Consider the following 18,312-nt stretch of genomic DNA (forward strand, 5'->3'; position numbering starts at 1 on the left):
TGTTTAAATCACAGATTGAGAGTGGTCAGCTGCAGCAAAGGTCTTGAAGGATTTATCCTGTGAAGCCCTTATAAATTTCCATATGTTCCCATGAAATAATTTTGCCTTCTTCTAAACTCTGTTGAGTATCAAACTGTTTGGTGAATTCTTAAGGACTTGATCATAGAACAAACCTCTCATTCCATCACGTGCCAGGAACCAGTCTAATAATTCTTTACTGCACTCCCTAAGGGAAATACATCCTTCCTTCAGTGAGCCGTCCTCAAGAGGTTCAGGCAACCACAGGTCCCAAAATGTGCCATATAGACATCTATTATCCATTTACCAATTAAAGCTCCAGTACACATCTTCACTTTTGGATTTTGTTGTCACTGATGTGTATTTAAAACTAAACAGACAGATTTAAAAGGGATTGGGCAGAAGTGATTCATACTGCATGGTACTCACTCTGGAGCCATCGTTCATGCCGTTGTTTTATTTTGTCTTTCTTGGAGATTTGAAGTGTGTCACCTGCAGGAGAAAACAATGCAGCATTTAATCTAAGTACTAACGCAGGAAAGCAAATGCTCAAAAATTCAAGCCAAGTACTAGAGATAGGAGATCATGTACAAATCTAACTTGTAACTTAACAGATAGCTCTAAGCATTTCAAACTTGCACCAAAACACACCAAGTCATATGGTCTGTGGACTTGGAAGTGTATAGTGCGCAATGGTCATTATGCAGCTCTGCATTCAGTCACATTTCAGTCAATCCAAAGAATCTGCAAATGAGTAAGCTCTTCTCATTACTTACAGTGCTGATTACTCTATTTCTAATTATTTTGACTAAGTCTTAAGGAAGGCCCAAGTTCAGAACTGCAGCTTTCACATGCCTAGCATAATTGATGAGGCCATATCTGGAATACTGCACGACTCCAGGCCCAACAACTCTTGCAGGGTGAGCAGCACAAGTTCACCATAACATAACTGAAATGAGCAGGGGCTGAGTTATGACGATGTGTTGCAAAGATCAGCTTTGTATTCTCGTGGGCACAGGCAATTTTTACAATCATCTAACTGAGATGTTATGATGATTCAAGGATTTGACAAGCAGGATAGATAAAAACCATTTCCTCTGGCAAGGATAGTCAAGAACAAAGGAGCCATAACCTTAAAATTAGCACTTCAACACTGAGAGGTGATGTCAGGAAGCAATCCTTCACATAAAAGGGCAATGGAAATCTGAAACACTCTCAATAAGCTGGTAATACTGAAGGTTAAATGGAAGTCTCTAACTGGGATTAATAGATTTTCAGTTAAAGTACGAAGGGCATAGAGCTACAACAGATAATGGAATTCAGGCAAAGATCATGATCTAACTCAACAGTGTATCAGGCTCGATAGATTGACTCACCTACTTGTTTGTTCTTAAAGCACTGAGTGGGGCCAATAGCTTAATTTCTTCCTTTTGCCAAAGGGAAAAAACTCATGGTAGCTGTAACTTAACTCCAAATTTTATTCTAAGTTAGTACTGGAAATGCAAATATTCTAGTACCTCACTTTATTCCATATCAAATACCAATATATCTTCGGAAAATAAGAGAAGAACATCACTCCATTGGGTTACTGGTCACAGTACACAATGTGTTATCAATATTGATCTGGAACTCACCTAAACCTTTGTCAAACTGATACAAGTATAAAGCAGAACCCATTCTCGTTGTCAGGGTGAGGGGCAGCAAACAAGTAAATAAAGACTGAAAACTTTGTCACCTTACGGTTAGAAACTGTCAAGTAAACAAAAAGAAAGTCTAAAATTTGGCCATACATTCAATCTGCAAATCTCCATCAGACCTTCAGCAGGCAGATGCAACTTGACCAATTGCTAACTAATGTCACACTACTGAACAGCTCACGGAAGCAACTTTCATTCAGCAAAGGTGAATGCAGGAGTATAACTGAATAGATTATGGTCATATCTATGGAGAGAAATGGACTTAATGTTGCAGATCTCTGTTTTTACATCAGAATTTGAACTTATTGAAAGCTCACAGTGTAACCAATAAATTACATGGACATTTATTTTTATGTGGGTCAGTCAGCTGACAGCTGCTTTTGGTGCAGTGATGCTGATACTGCAAGCACAATTCCTGTTCTGCTGAACTCTCTATGAAGGCCTTGACAATCTTGCCTCTCACCTGAGGTGTACTGACCCTCAGGTCAAATTATCACCACTCCAGGCTCACTAATGAGACAGCAGAGCTACAGTCCTTTGGGTTGAGGATGACGTTACCTTTTATATGAATAAAGGATTGGTTTGCTAACAGGAGCAAGAGACCAAGGATAAGTGAGCCTTTTTCAGCTTGACTAGCTATAATTAGTCAATGATGAGTGGCCTGTTAAAGTACGAAGGGCATAGAGCTACAGCAGATAATGGAATTCAGGCAAAGATCATGATCTAACTCAACAGTGTATCAGGCTCGATAGATTGACTCACCTACTTGTTTGTTCTTAAAGCACTGAGTGGGGACAATAGCTTAATTTCTTCCTTTTGCCAAAGGAAAAAAACTCATGGTAGCTGTGGCCAGTTCTGGAGCATCGAGGGCCAATCTACATGGATTTCAATCAGGCATTCAACGACGTTCGTCACGGTAGACTGGTTAACAAGGTTAGGTCACATAGAATATATATGGATACAAGACTGGCTCAAAGGCAGAAGGAGAGTATGGTTGTGGAGGGTTGCTTTCCAGACTGGAGGCCTGTGACCAGTAGCATGGAATAAGTGGTCTCGGCCCGAAACGTCAGCTTTTGTGCTCCTAAGATGCTGCTTGGCCTGATGTGTTCATCCAGCTCCACACTGTGTTACCTCAGTGCTGGGTCCACTGCTTTTTGTCGTTTATATATATGATTTGGATGTGAACCCAGAAGGTATGGTTAGTAAGTTTGCAGATGACACCAAACTTTGAAGTGTAGTGGACAGCAAAGAAGGTTACCTCGGAGAACAACAGGATCTTGATCAAATGAGTCAATGGGCCAAGGAGTGGCAGATGGAGTTTAATTTAGATGCTGCATTTTGGAAAGGCAAATCAGGGCAAGACTTATACACTTAAGAGTAAAGTCCTGGGGAGTGTTGCTGAACAAATAGGTCTTGGAATGAAGTTTCATTGATCCTTGAAAGTGGAGTCGCAGGTACACAGGATAGTGAAGGCATTTAGTATGTTTGCCTTTGACAGTCAATGCACTGAATATATGAGTTGGAATGTCATGTTGCGGCTGTACAGGATATTAGTTAAGCCACCATTGGAATACGAGGTGCAATTCTGGTCTCCCTACTTTCAGAAGAATGCTGTAAAACTTGAAAGAGTTCAGAAAATATTTACAAGGCTGCTGCCAGGGTTGGAGGGCTTAAGCTTTAGGGAGAGGCTGAATAGGCTGGGGCTATTTTCCCTGGAGTGTCGGAGGCTGAAGGGTGACCTTATAGAAGTTTATAAAATTATGAGGTGCATAGATAGGGCAAACAGACAAAGTCCTTTCCCCAGAGTGGGGGAGCCCAAAACTAGAGGACATAGGTTAAGGTGAGAGGGAAAAGAATTAAAAGGGGCCTGATGGGCAACTTTGTCACACAGAATGTAGTGCATGTGTGGACTGAGCTGCCAGAAGTAGTGGTGGAAACTGGTATAATTACAACATTTAAAAGGCATCTGGATGGCGACATGAATAGGAAGGATTTAGAAGTATATGGGCCAAATGCTGGCAATGGGACTAGAGTGAATTGGTATTTCTGGTCAGCGTGGACGGTCAGACCAATGGGTCTGTTTCCATGCTGTACAGCTCTCTGACTCTATGAGATCAATTTCTTGGACGCAGGCACCGAAAACACAGTATCTAGAATTGCTGGAGACATAAAGATAGGTAAGAAAATAAGTTGTCAGGAGGGACAGGCAATCTCCAGGGCCAAAGACAACAGTGATGAGGAAAGAGAAGAAACAAAGAAACAAAAGATGTGACGACAACAAATGTGCTGCTGGCTCAAAGATCATAGATGAAATGTTTACTGCCTCTCACCACATTTTCCAGATTTTGACAAGATCCAGATTTACTGTTTTAATTTCAGGTTTCCGCCATTTACAGTAACCTGCTTTCCAACAGTTCTAGGCTTCTCACTTGTCAGGGGTTCCACAAGAAAAAAAACTGAAGTTCACAATAAACATCATTTCAAAAATACCCAGAGTGATTGGCTAAACGACCCATACGAGAAACCTGCTTGCAAGAAAACAAATGCTTAAAAAGTAATCTATCCTGAGTACATATTTTAAATTTGGGTCCTAATAGTTGTGGGGATTGGCATTATCAAGGAAATGGGGAAAAGAGATGGAGCAATAATTAATAAGATAGGATCCCCAATAAACTGCATTTCTTCTCAGCTAAGTACCTCTCCAAGTGCAATTTGTGTAAAATAAAGAAATAAAGAATTTTTCAGATATCTGTAAAATTTATCCGTGGGACACATCCCCAAAGCCCAGGTTTCTGGTTTCATCAATCCTTGAAACTTAGTTTGTATTTCCCTCTCCATCGTTGTTTCCAAAACTGCAATTGGTCAAAACTTGTGTGAGTTCCCAAAATTTGGGCCTATCTTCTTGGATGATAGTAAGTAGCCTGGTGTGCAGCTCTAGTTCTAGTAACTGGAAAATTGGGACAGGATGATATTGGAGTCAACAGAGCTAGAAAAAATTGAGGGGGAAATAAACAAAGGGAGTGGGAGCAACAGACAAGGAGGGGGAGCAAACGAAGGGGATGAAGAAAGGGAGAAGGGGCGAGAAAAGGAGGGTCAATAAGCGGGGGCGGAAACAAAGGGCAGGTAAGAAAGGGAAAGGCAAGGGGGCATGGGATAGGGGGACTCAGGAGACAGTCAAAGGAAGGGACAAAGAAAGCAGGATGTAAGTCAAACAGCAAGAACAAGAAAAAGATAAAGTGAGTAAAACAGCACGCAAATGTCAGGGAGTGGAATTCTCTGAGCTATACAAAATTAAGGGGGGCTTCCTATCCCTTTCTTCCCTGCCCTTCCCTTTTTCTGAGTCTAACAAAATTAAACTTCAACATGTGTGTGGCCCTCTTCCAATCTTTCTGGCAGTCACAGCATTGCTGTCGCATTTTCTTCTGGCGACAGGCCAAAGATTTGGTCTTGTTACCCAACTCCCCCTGTCTCCATTCTACTTAATTTTCTAAATAAGTTTAAACTGCTCATCATCCAACCTCGTTAGGGGATATAAAAGGGGAATTGCGCAATCTACGCGCTCCTTGCACAAACCTGTCATATTATGGAACAGGCTGAGCTACCTTCGCCAGGGGTATATACAGTTCAGTCTCATTGTAGTAACAATTCTGAGAAAAATACAGATAAATGTTCTAAGCTGTTCCGTTTCTCTTCGTCAAACTTTCATCACAAAATATATCAACTATTATTTCATTTATAGCGGGTGTGGATTTGGAAAGTGTGACAGGTCTTTCATTGCTATGAGACCTTAACAACCTGGTTTTGCTCCAAGCTGTGCTGAACTATGTTCTGTTGTTCAGCCAAACACACCATAAAAGGACAGACTGTGCTGTTGAAGCAATGAGGTCACAGAAAGTACCTGTTATTGCAAATAGAGCATTTAGTAAATGATAACTTGAGTTGGCTCAAAAATCAACACTAACCTATTATTTACTATTATAAGTCCCTGAGGTTTTGGATTCCAAATTTGCAATGGAATCATTGACACGCTCCCTTGGGGTTTGAATGCTTATTCAAATAATCTACAGCCTTTTAAAAAGGGCCAAAGCGCTCAGGGACCAAATCATCAAATTGTTCCGCTATCACAGACAGAATGAGGTGAAGAATAATTATTCCTTAGTAAGTGTGTGCAAAAAGCCACCACGAGACATCACTGTGGACAACTAAGGTCTGGCAAGAGGTAACTGATCCTGCAGAAAAGAGATACATATTGTTGCAGAACATGCCACAAGCAATGAAAATAGATCACGCTTTCAATTCACTCAGATGCATGAGAATTGCATAGTCACAGTTCTGACTCTCGAGATATGAACACAAATCTCTAGTTTAACACAGGTGTAATGCTGAAGAAGTGTAGCACTGACAGAATATGTCAGTGAGAATCAAATGAGGATAATCTTTGGCCTCACTGTGGACGTGAAAGATCCCAACAGTTCCAAGAGCAAGGAAGTTTCTCCCCAGTGTCCTGTGCAATACTCATTCCTCAATCAACAACAGCTTCCCTGCTGATTTCTCACATAAAGTACCTCTTTGGTTGAAAAGCACTTGGACGTTGCTTGTTGCTATGAAAGGTGCTACATCAGTGTTCGTTTCTTTTTTTCTTTCAAAGAATATTTTGCATTTAAGGGAATAAAAAAATGTCTTAATGAAATACTGCAGAATATGGGCACTTTATTAAAACTTCAGAATTTTAACTCAAACCTCACAAAGTTCAATCACATTTATAATTTGATGAAATTAATTTCTACATTGTAAACTTAAAGTGCAATATTGCAAAATTAAATCTCCGCATCTCCTGCAGCAATTGGTAATGGCCTCTGTCAACATGATAAACAATTGTGAACAAGGGATAGTATAAAGGTTTGATCATAATACTTAGGCTTAGCAGAATATAGAATAATCTTACTGTGGTGGTTTTCACTTCGAACAGCAATATGGAGTTCTATCGGCCAGTTACCTGCCAGGACTTTTATGACAGTTCAGTAGTTCACTAAGTTTCTCACATTGTTGAGATGTTGCACGAACACAGCAGCAAACTGCCGCTCACTTAAAATGAGGTAAACTTGGTATTTCTAGATGAAAGCTGACTCTTTACAGGTGTTAAGAGTGACTATTAAGGCTTGGAAGTAAGGGACTACTCACTCCTGATCATCTTATGGTTCAAAAGGAACCTCCTGCAGCTAAAACGTTTCAATTCAATATTTCATTTTAAAATGGGCGAGGTTGATTGTATAAAAGGTATTTTCATTCTTTATTAATTCTCTAACTTGTCAAGCGATAGCAGGAACTGCAGATGCTGGAGAATCTGAGATAACAAGGTGTAGAGCTGGATGAACACAGCAGGCCAAGCAGCATCAGAGGAGCAGGAAGGCTGACGTTTCGGGCCTAGACCCTTCTTCAGAAATGACATTAGATTCTTAATTTCACATTTTTTTTTAGTTCAAATTCCACCATTTGCTGTGGCAGGATTTGAACCCAGGTCCCTAGTACTTGATCTGGGTGTCTGGATTAACAGTCCAGTGATAATACCACTTGGTCATTTCCTCTCCCCAATAAACCCAATTTCTTTTCCTTTTCATTTCTCTCTCTCCCCCGTGGTTTTTTGTTGTAACTTACCTCTTTACCTGAAGGGCTCCGTGGCAGCCATCTTGTATCTTCTATTCTCTATCCATCTTCAATCCTCCTCCCCCTCTCTCCCTATTTATTTCAAAACCACCTTCCCCTCTCCCTTTTCTGAAGAAGGGTCGAAGCCTGAAATGTCAGCCTTCCTGCTCCTCGGCCTGCTGTGTTCATCCAGCTCTACACCACGTTATCTCAATTTGTCTAGATACATTTGACAGTTTGGCAAGCTGCAGCTATTGTGTGTAGAGGACTTGGACAGCAGTTGGAAATCTAGAGGGGTCTGGATTATTTTACTAGCAGAAAGATGGATAACCAGAGGACGATGATTTAGGGTGGTTGGTAAAGTAACTGAGTAACTGAACTTACCACGAGGAAAAACTGTTTTACACATCAATTAGTTAGGATCTTAAAAGTACTGCCCGAGAGTGTGGAAAAAGCAGATGCAGCTTTTGAAAGGAAATGGGATCTTTACTTGAATAAGAAGAATTGGAAGGCAACGGGGGAAGTTGTTTTTGTAGATAACAGACATGGACATAACAGACCAAATATCCTTTGTGGTGCAAAATCCGCATGCAACTATGAACATGATGCACACCTTTGGAGGAGCTTCATTTAAACGTGCCTACAACAGCCATTAAATACGTATCTAACCTTCAGAATGATAGCACTGTTCTAGGGTGCTAGCTTACACAGAAGGTAAAAAGGGAAAATCACTATCACCACTTTTACTGGAGATATTTACAGACTACTTTTGCAAAGCTGGATGACAGAAAGCTTAAGAAAAATTGAATTGCTTGCCAGGCTGAGAATGAATTCAGACAGCTCAGCTCTTTGAAGGTTCCAAAGTTGGACTTCTCAAAATATGTAAGTTAAGAAATATACAACTTTAAAATGAAATCTCCTGTCAAAATCACTGAGGGATTTCTGTGGGTAACAAACAAAGAATTTGGATCCCTGCAATAACTTGTTTGTATGCAAAAGCTCATTTGCGCATGTTCTGAGTGATGTGGCTGTGGCCCACAGAGCAGCTGGTCTCATTCCTGTAACCTAGGTACGATTCTCAATGCAACAGATAAAGGCCGACCATAACTGAGTCCCAAAACACAAAACGACTAGTTATAACAATGAGCAATTCAAGGGGTCAGTTAATAGAAATCAGTCAAGGTTGGGAGTAAACTGGCCACATTATTTATGAACAACAAAATTGACCACAGGCAGCCTATTTTGAGAGCCAACTCTTTAAAAATGCATTATATTACTGAGTCCCACAGTTTTACAGTATTGTTGCTCTCTCTGGGCTCTGATTTCCCCAGGATAGATTTGGACATTAGCAGGTGCACTCAGTGTAGTGATTCACATGTAGGCTCTACACCCACACAAAGTCATTCTGAAGTCATATTCACAACTTGACCTTTCTGGCTACATATCAAATAAGAAGTCATCTGATTCTCAGGCAATAGTCTAGACAGCAAGACAAACAATCAAGGGTAGTGTGCACAGTTTGAATCTGAGTTCCATCTACCTGGCTCCATAATAAAACAGTGATCTCAAAGACATGTCACAGCACTGCACAGAGACTTTCTGCCACTGCTTCACTTGAACACATTCCAGGCTGAGTTAGGCAACATTTGACAAGCAAACAGGAAACTGGAATTAAGGCCACAGTTGGATCAGCAATAATCTTATTGAATATCAGAATAGGCTTAAAGGGCTGAATAGTCTTCTCCTGGTTCTGTTTCTTACATTTTTATGTTAAACTGTCCAGCGCCAGAGAGCAAAACAATGAACTTAAGTCTTTCAGTGGATGTAGACTGCAATATTTTTCTCCCATAAGGAGACATGCACTTGAAGAAACAAATGCAGCCAACAAAACATGCTTAGGTCTTGCTAATAAATTTTCTTCAATTACATGTACATTGGAGGAAATAACGTCCCATTCTGAGTCTTTCATGTCTGTTTCAAAAAAATACACACACCTAGAAATGTTACATTCTGCACCCAGTGTGGCATCTTGTGCTGCAGTGCTGTGAGAATTAAATTATCCCTCCATCCTGCCCTTCGCAGTTGTCTGGTGGTGAACTGTCCGTTGGGAAAGATTTTCATAGACGGAAGATCATAACTTGAGCTCGAGGAAGGGCTCAGAAGGGTTATTCACAGCATTTAGGGAATCATGAAACAACACACCTCAATTTGCACTATATTATGAAACAAAATAGAAATTCAACAGCTTGTAAACTAAACTGATTACTGTTACAGTTCTAAGAAACCCACATTTCCATTCAGGTCTTTTGAAATCGATACTGTTTCAGGTCTCAGATCAAGTTGAAATCCAGCAAGAGCGTGATAATTTACTTCAAAGGTCTTTATTAATGAATGATGCAAGGAAGTCTACCAGTAAGGGCGCAAATGGACTTTCTAACCTCAAAGAAACAGCACCAATAAATTCTAGACTCCTCTTCATCCATTTCCTGATTCTTTTTTGCATTCATCGATTCTGACCAAAGACAACATAACAGTCTATCTCAACCTGGCTCTTCCACTTGAGACAGACACTGCCCAGCCCAGAAACTAACCCCAACTAAGAATCTGCCCTGAAATTTCCCCACCATCCCAAGGGCTGGATGTCATGCTGGCTGGGATGAGACTATTCAGCACCAAACCAGTTACTTCTGAAGTCTGTATGGCTCAGTCCAGGTACTATACGGACATCTGACAAATTCAAGTACAATTTTCTGAACGCAGTGGGCTCAGTACACCCAGAACCAAATGGAAAACACAAGCCTGGTAAATCTGGGAATCGTGAGAAAAATAAAAGCTAAGTGGAGCTCATGTAAAAATAAGATCAAGGCCGGAAAGAAAGTTCCACAAAAAATTGTACAAAGTTGACACTGGTCAGTAACAGTGCAACAGCTGCCAAAGTCTGCAGAGCCAACAAGCTCTTCCTTTAATCTAGGCCTGGAGCTTCCGCAGGCACAACTGGGCAGTTGCGTGCAAAGCTTCGCCTGTATTGTCACTGTCAAATTGCCCCAAACTATCTCTGCAAACTAATTTCCACATTCCCAACTGAGGATCAACGCAGTCTTCAAGTACAGAAAAAAAATACAATCTAACCAAAGCAAATGGGGTGCCAGACACCAGATTATGTGGGATCAACTGCAGCAGGAAGGCTAAGAAACTCTCAGCGGTGTGCCTTCCCACGTTCAATATGGCACCACACCAAAGTAAAAATAGCTTTTAACCAATAATTGGGATGTCAACCCCAATAATATTCCAACTGAATAATTAAACCTATACAATTGGTGTCTTTGCAGGATAACAATGCTCATTATGTTCATGAAAGATGAAGCATTTGGCATTCAGATGGTTCTCTCGCACGCACAATCTGACCCACAGGCATTTCAGCACTGAGCTGTTGCAGCACAGTGGCTTCAATGGAGAGGGAGAGTGGACAAACAGCTTGTCGGCTATTTACCAACACTGGTCTTGCACTGTCCCCTCAACCTCTATCTATCTGAAGCAGTTGCTGTGGATGGGTGAGGTGGGCAATATGGAGAGGCAGAATACGGGATAAGAACTTAAACAGAACAGTTCCCAGAGGAAATGGAGGGAAAGGACTCTGGCTTGATGATACAAATTGCATCCATGGGAACAGAAAGAGAGTTGGGAGAAGTGAAATAGACATATTGACAGCACAGCAATAAGCTTTCATTAACCAACAAGAAAACAAAATAAAACACACCAAATTTTAAATTGCATTAATGGTCAAAAGAAGTTTTTCTTTAAATCAAGCTGCTGAGAGTTGCGATCACATACTTCAGGAGCAGATGGGAATTGAAATCGGGCCTCCCAATTCAAGATACTACCACTGCACCACAAGTGAGGTACTGTTGTTTAAAATGCTTAATTCTCAACACAATGCATATTCGTCTCCCTCTTGGCAGTGTTTTGTCCCACAATGTGATACAAAGTCCTAATGAAGCTTTACACAAAGTTGAGGAATAGCACTTCATTTTTTTCAGACATTTTACAGCCTTCTGGACTCAGTAGATTTCGAAAATTCAGATTATGACCATTTGGAAAAGCACAGCGTGATTAAAGGGAGTCAGCATGGCTATGTCAACATTGACTTCTTTCAGGAGGTCACAAGACAGGTTGACGAGGGTCGAGCAGTGGATGTGGTGTACATGGACTTCAGCAAGGCATTTGATAAGGTTCCCCATGGCAGGCTCATTCATAAAGTCAGGAGGTATGGGATACAGGGCGATTTGGATTGCTGGATTCAGAATTGGTTGGCTGCCAGGAGGCAGAGAGTGGTTGTAGATGGTAAGTATTCTGCCCGGAGGTCAGTGCTGAGTGGTGTCCCTCAGGGCTCTGTTCTTGGGCCTCTGCTCTTTGTACTTTTTATAAATGACTTGGAGGAGGTGGTGGAGGGGTGGGTTAGTATGTTTGCTGATGACACAAAAGTTGGAGGTGTCGTTGATAGTATCGAGGGCTATTGCAGGCTTCAGCGAGACATTGACAGTATGCAGAGCTGGGCTGAGAAATGGCACATGGAGTTCAACATGGATAAATGCGAAGCGACACATTTTGGAAGGTCGAACTTAAATGCTGAATAAAGGATTAAAGGCAGGACTCTCAGCAGTGTGGAGAAACAGCGGGATCTTCGTGTTCAAGTGCATAGCTCCCTCAAAGTTGCCACCCAAGTGGATAAGGTTGTTAAGAAAGCATATGGTGTTTTGGCTTTCATTAACAGGGGGATCAAGTTTAAGAGCCGCGAGGATATGCTGCAGCTCTACAAAACCCTGGTGAGAGCACACTTGGAATATTGTGTCCTGTTCTGGTCGCCTTATTATAGGAAAGATGTGAAGGCTTTGGAGAGGGTGCAAAGGAGGTTTACCAGGATGCTGCATGGATTGGAGGGCTTGTCTTACGAGGAGAGGTTGACTGAGCTCGGACTTTTCTCACTGGAGAGAAGGAGGAAGAGAGGTGACCTGATTGAGGTGCACAAGGTAATGAGAGGCATGGATAGAGTTGAGAGCCAGAGACTTTTCGCCAGGGCAGGATTGACTGCCACAAGGGGGCATAGTTTTAAGGTATTAGGAGGAAGGTATAGAGGAGACGTCAGAAGGAGGTTCTTCATCCAGAGAGTTGTGAGCGCATGGAATGCTTTGCCAGTGGTAGTTGTGGAAGCAGAGTCATTAGTGACATTTAAGTGACTGCTGGACATGCTCATGGACAGCAGTGAATTGAGGGGAATGTAGGTTAGGTTATTCTATTTTTGGATTAGGATTAATCCGCGGCACAACATCGTGGGCCAAAGGGCCTGTACTGTGCTGTACTTTTCTATGTTCTATGTTCTATAACCTCAAACATCATTTTGCTTTTGGTATAGCAGCTGTTGGAAATGTTTCTATTATTGCCGTTTACACCTCCTATAAATTCAACTTGTGTTTCCTCATCGGTCTACAAGTGTCTCCCCACCCAGGCATACAACTTGACTTTGTTTATCCCTTCCTCTCTACCCCTGCCTCAGTACTTGTTTAAACCAGTTACAGCCCCCATTATACTCATACTGACAAAGACAAATAGACCTTAAGTGTTAATTCTGTTTCTCTGTTTATACTTGCTATTTCAGTTCAGATTTTGAGTATCCACAGTAGTTGACTTGAACTCAGGAACAGCAGACCTCTGTTTGTCAGTGAAGCAAGCATCCGTGAAAAAGTCCTCACTTCTCTGACAGTTGCATTACTAAGTTGAGATGCCCACCATTCATGAATTGTCCAAGCACCAAGCTGCTTTCTTGAGGAACAAAGGGAATGGACTCCATTACTAGAATGGAGTAGATTAGTATTTTTTAAAAACCTGTAACTTGGCAGTTTGCCCTTTCCTTGCTGGTCCGTTCAATTCCTTCAAAAGGAATTTATTCTTCTCCTTTTAAATATTTGTTTACAGGTGCATTTCTGATGCACTTGTCAAGTTTCAGAAACAATAAAATTGTGAAACAAATCATTGATAATTTTTGGCTGATTTAACAATAACACAAGGTTGATGCTCCAAGATGAACAGTACACAATGTACAATCAGGTACACTCCCCTGGTGCCAAGAGGCACAAAAGGACCTTTTCACTAAATCTGAAATCCCCTGTTGAATGCCTTCAGAATTTCCTGAAACTTGACTCCTCCTCATTTGTTTTCTCTCTCTCTACAATTCAATACCCCAGCATCTAACTAGGGAGAAATGTAGTGATGACCAGCTTTAAGCACATTACATCCTTTCAATGCAAGTTACAAACACATTTCTTCAGCCAGCACTTGGTAATGTGCCATTGTGGGATTATGCCTCCGTTCTCTCTCTCATGTTGGCAGTAGTCCTGCAAAACCTTGCCAGGAACACTTGCAATGGCTACCTATGATTTCGATTTTCTCGCAATTCTTTGCATTGTGTCATGCGGTAACTAGTGTTTATCAAGCCCACTGACTCCCACAGCTACCTAGAACACACTTCCTCCCACCCACCCTCCTGCAAAAATTCCATCCCCTATTCCCAATTCCTCCGCCTCCATCGCATCTGCTCCCAGGATGAGGCATTCCACTCCCGCACATCCCAGATGTTCACGTTCTTCTTGGACCGCAACTTTACCCCGCAGTGGTCGAGAACGCCCGTGACCGCGTCTCCCGCATTTCCTGCAACACATCGCTCACACCCCGCCCCTGCCACAACCGCCCCAGAGGATCCCCCTCGTTCTCACAGACCACCCCACCAACCTTCGGATACAACGCATCATCCTCCAACACTTGCGCCATCTACAATCCGACCCCACCACCCAAGACATTTTTCCATCCCCACCCTTGTCTGCCTTCCGGAGAAACCACTCTCTCCGCGACTCCCTTGTCTGCTCCACACTCCCCTCCAACCCCAGCACACCCGGCACCTTCCCCTGCAACCGCAGGAAGTGCTACACTTGCCCCCACACCTTCTCCCTCACCCCCATCCCAGGCCCCAAGATGACCTTCCATATCAAGCAGATGTTCACCTGCACATCTGCCAATGTGGTATATTGTATCCATTGTACCCGGTGTGGCTTCCTCTACATTGGAGAAACCAAGCAGAGGCTTGGGGACCGCTTTGCAGAACACCTCCACTCGGTTTGCAACAAACAACTGCACCTCCCAGTCGCAAACCATTTCCACTCCCCCTCCCATTCCTCAGACGACATGTCCATCGTGGGCCTCCTGCAGTGCCACAATGATGCCACACAAAGGTTGCAGGAACAGCAACTCATATTCCGCTTGGGAACCCTGCAGCCCAATGGCATCAATGTGGACTTCACCAGCTTCAAAATCTCCCCTTCCCTCACTGCATCCCAAAACCAGCCCAGTTCTTGCCCTCACCCCACTGGATTTCAAAACCAGCCCAACTCGTCCCCTCCGCCGACTGCATCCCAAAACCAGCCCAGCCTGTCTCTGCTTCCCTAACCTGTTCTTCCTCTCACCCATCCCTTCCTCCCACCCCAAGCCGCACCTCCATTTCCTACCTACCACTTCATCCTGCCTCCTTGACCTGTCCATCTTCCCTGGACTGACCTATCCCCTCCCTACCTCCCCACCTATACTCTCCTCTCCACCTATCTTCTTTTCTCTCCATCTTTGGTCCGCCTCCCCCTCTCTCCCTATTTATTCCAGTTCCCTCTCCCCAACCCCCTCTCTGACAAAGGGTCTAGACCCGAAACGTCAGCTTTTGTACTCCTGAGATGCTGCTTGGCCTGCTGTCTTCATCCAGCTCTACACTTTGTTATCAGTGTTTATCAGATATTGTCTTTAAAAACAAACTTCTTTTGTTCTCTGATAATAAAATGTGAGGTTGGATGAACACAGCAGGCCCAGCAGCATCTCAGGAGCACAAAAGCTGATGTTTCGGGCCTAAACCCTTCATCAGAGAGGGGGATGGGGTGAGGGTTCTGGAATAAATAGGGAGAGAGGGGGAGGCGGACCGAAGATGGAGAGAAAAGAAGATAGGTGGAGAGTAGAGTGTAGGTGGGGAGGTAGGGAGGGGATAGGTCAGTCCAGGGAAGACGGACAGGTCAAGGAGGTGGGATGAGGTTAGTAGGTAGGAGATGGAGGTGCGGCTGGGGGTGGGAAGAAGGGATGGGTGAGAGGAAGAACAGGTTAGGGAGGCAGAGACAGGTTGGACTGGTTTTGGGATGCAGTGGGTGGAGGGGAAGAGCTGGGCTGGTTTTGGGATGCGGTGGGGGAAAGGGGAGATTTTGAAGCTGGTTAAGTCCACATTGATACCATTGGGCTGCAGGGTTCCCAAGCGGAATATGAGTTGCTGTTCCTGCAACCTTCGGGTGGCATCATTGTGGCACTGCAGGAGGCCCATGATAGACATGTCATCTAAAGAATGGGAGGGGGGAGTGGAAATGGTTTGCAACTGGGAGGCGCAGCTGTTTATTGCGAACCGAGCGGAGGTGTTCTGCAAAGCGGTCCCCAAGCCTCCGCTTGATTTCCCCAATGTAGAGGATGCCACACCAGGTACAATGGATGCAGTTTCCCACATTGGCAGATGTGCAGGTGAACCTCTGCTTAATATGGAAAGTCATCTTGGGGCCTGGGATAGGGGTGAGGGAGGAGGTGTGGGGGCAAGTGTAGCATTTCCTGCGATTGCAGGGATGCCACAAAACACTGTTGGGAAAGGAAGTAGTTCTTCCCTTGAAATTAGACACAGAAATTAGAAGTTATCCCTGCAATTTTATTCTTGCCACTTCCACTGATTAATGATTCAACCTGAAGAGTGCTGGTCACTTTCATAAGACTGTGGTCAGGATAACAGTTGGGTTTTAGTAATGCTTCCACAGGTGTGAGTTTGAAGTAGAAGCTCTCTTTGTCCTTCATTCATTAAGTTTAGTCACATAGTCCATTTGAACAGAGATCAGCACACAGGTTATAACATAAATATGTAGCTGCACTGTGTTACACGACCAACACTTTCTGAGAAGGGTCCCCGGACCCAAAACATTAACACCGATTTCTCTTCACACATGTTGCCAGACCTGCTAAACTTTTCCAGCAAATGCCATACTCACCAACACAGCTAGATATTTGTTAATAAACCTGGTTCAGAGATGTTATTTCACTCCTCTCGTGTAGGTGGGACTTGAACCCAGGCTCCCTGACCAGGGACAAAATATATGGAATTAACACAGCAACTGCCAGAAAGTTCACCTGCTTTCAGTTCAGTAGCTTATTTAATGCATACAGGCCCTAAGCTTTGGACTGGTCAGTCTAAACCTTTTGACTGCTCTGCCTCTTATTTCTTTTAAGATAATCCTTAAAAACTAGCTCTTTGAACAAACATTCGGTCACTCCCTCGTCTTACATTCAGAGGCCTAATTCAAATTATATTTGAGAATCCTAGGACACCTTACCATCTTAAATGAGCATGAAGAAGAAAAGCTCCTCAATCGCTGCAAATCTAAAACGAAAAGGTGCTTCAAGCAAATCTGAGGTATAGTTTTTTGCATGCACCTCCAACGTGCCTCACGGAAGATGAAATCAGTGAAAGATTGACATCATGGCTTTTTTATACCCAGCTGCTTGCGAGCAAAGTCAAAACATTAGGCAGTGGTATGTCAGCCACTCCCTTTCCAACTCGGATCAGGTCAAAGCATCTTCAATGTAAAGAAGCATTGCAAAGTACTCCATAAGTAAAAGAGAGAAATGTGAAGATGAAGGTGTTCATTTCACTTCAGAGATGGCTTTTAATTCACATTCACCAAGGCACAGGGAAGACATCTGAATGCACTCAAAATGCCACAACTGCTTCGTCCCTACTGCTGCCTGTTGAATAAAGTTTCCATTGTGCTCATATCAAGGATTCCCAAACAGCGGGTCACACATCCCAATGGGGTCACGGGAAAAGGAACTGTTCACGAGCTCCGAGACAACAATGGTGAGTGCAGAACAAAGACTGAGATTTAACAGCCCTTGTATCAGCTGCAGGGTTGCTTCAAATATGTACAATTTTGTTCTGCTGGGCATGGCCTTATGTAAGTAGCCACAAAGACTGACAGAAACAAAGCTTACAAAATGTCAGGGTGACAAATTTTGTCTTTGCATGCCTGTGTCTCAAATGCTTGAATTCTCCAATTCACCACCACAACTCCCCTCCCGATCTCCTGGTCAACAACTTTGAGCTACCTCACCAAAGTTATCATTTTGGGTTTGCAGTGTGGGTAAAGTACGAATTTTGCGAAGGGGTAGCTTACATCAAAGTCATGAGAATTGTGGATTCTACTTCGTGAGGTGGCTATTGCCCTTCTTGGGCCATAGCTAGTTAACAACTACAATACCAAGAGTTATTCTGCATTTACAACTATGCTGCCCTATCACTCCAGAGTCAATCCACACCAGCTGTATCTTTTAACTTCATTAAAATTCTCATCCCCGTTAGAATATTGAGAGTTTTTTCTTCCTCCTAATTTCAATCCTATTTAACTTGTTCATCAATTTTCCTTCCATCAACTCTTGGAGACACCTAATGGGCCACTTGCAACATGTTCTCAGGCTGCCAAAATTTTCCTTTGTAACTGGAGACAAGTTGGTGAACACCAGCAGTACTGTCAGCTGAACATATCCAGTTTGTCTAAAATTAAAAGCCTATAGCCACAAACTGAAGACAAATCAGATGGGAAATGTATGAAATGGAGTCAAACTTGCCCTTTCAAATTCCTGCCATCGTAGCAAAAGATATTTTCAATTATTGATTAAATCTCAGTGAATGAGGAATGAATAATGTGGCTGGAAAACAGACACTTGCCACATTAATGGAGAGAAAACGTCAACTAAATTATCAAGTGCACTCTAATGTATCTCTTCCACGAAGGTGAAGAATGAGCAGGAAACTAACAGCAAGCAGTGCTAACTGTTAAAGCAACTT

The 18,312-nt window shown here is 42.9% G+C and overlaps 1 protein-coding gene across 3 annotated transcripts in view; it reads right to left on the reverse strand.

Annotated features, from left to right (window-relative positions):
- slx9 (SLX9 ribosome biogenesis factor) overlaps window positions 1–18,312 on the reverse strand; it is a 105,006-nt gene that overhangs the window by 17,087 nt on the left and 69,607 nt on the right. For all 3 annotated transcript variants that reach the window (XM_059647070.1, XM_059647071.1, XM_059647069.1), the window contains exon 3: window positions 448–510. In XM_059647070.1, the coding sequence (XP_059503053.1) occupies window positions 448–510 (63 nt within the window). The remainder of the gene's footprint in view (window positions 1–447; window positions 511–18,312) is intronic.

Source organism: Stegostoma tigrinum, chromosome 7 (assembly GCF_030684315.1).
Source record: "Stegostoma tigrinum isolate sSteTig4 chromosome 7, sSteTig4.hap1, whole genome shotgun sequence".
NCBI lineage: Eukaryota > Metazoa > Chordata > Chondrichthyes > Orectolobiformes > Stegostomatidae > Stegostoma > Stegostoma tigrinum.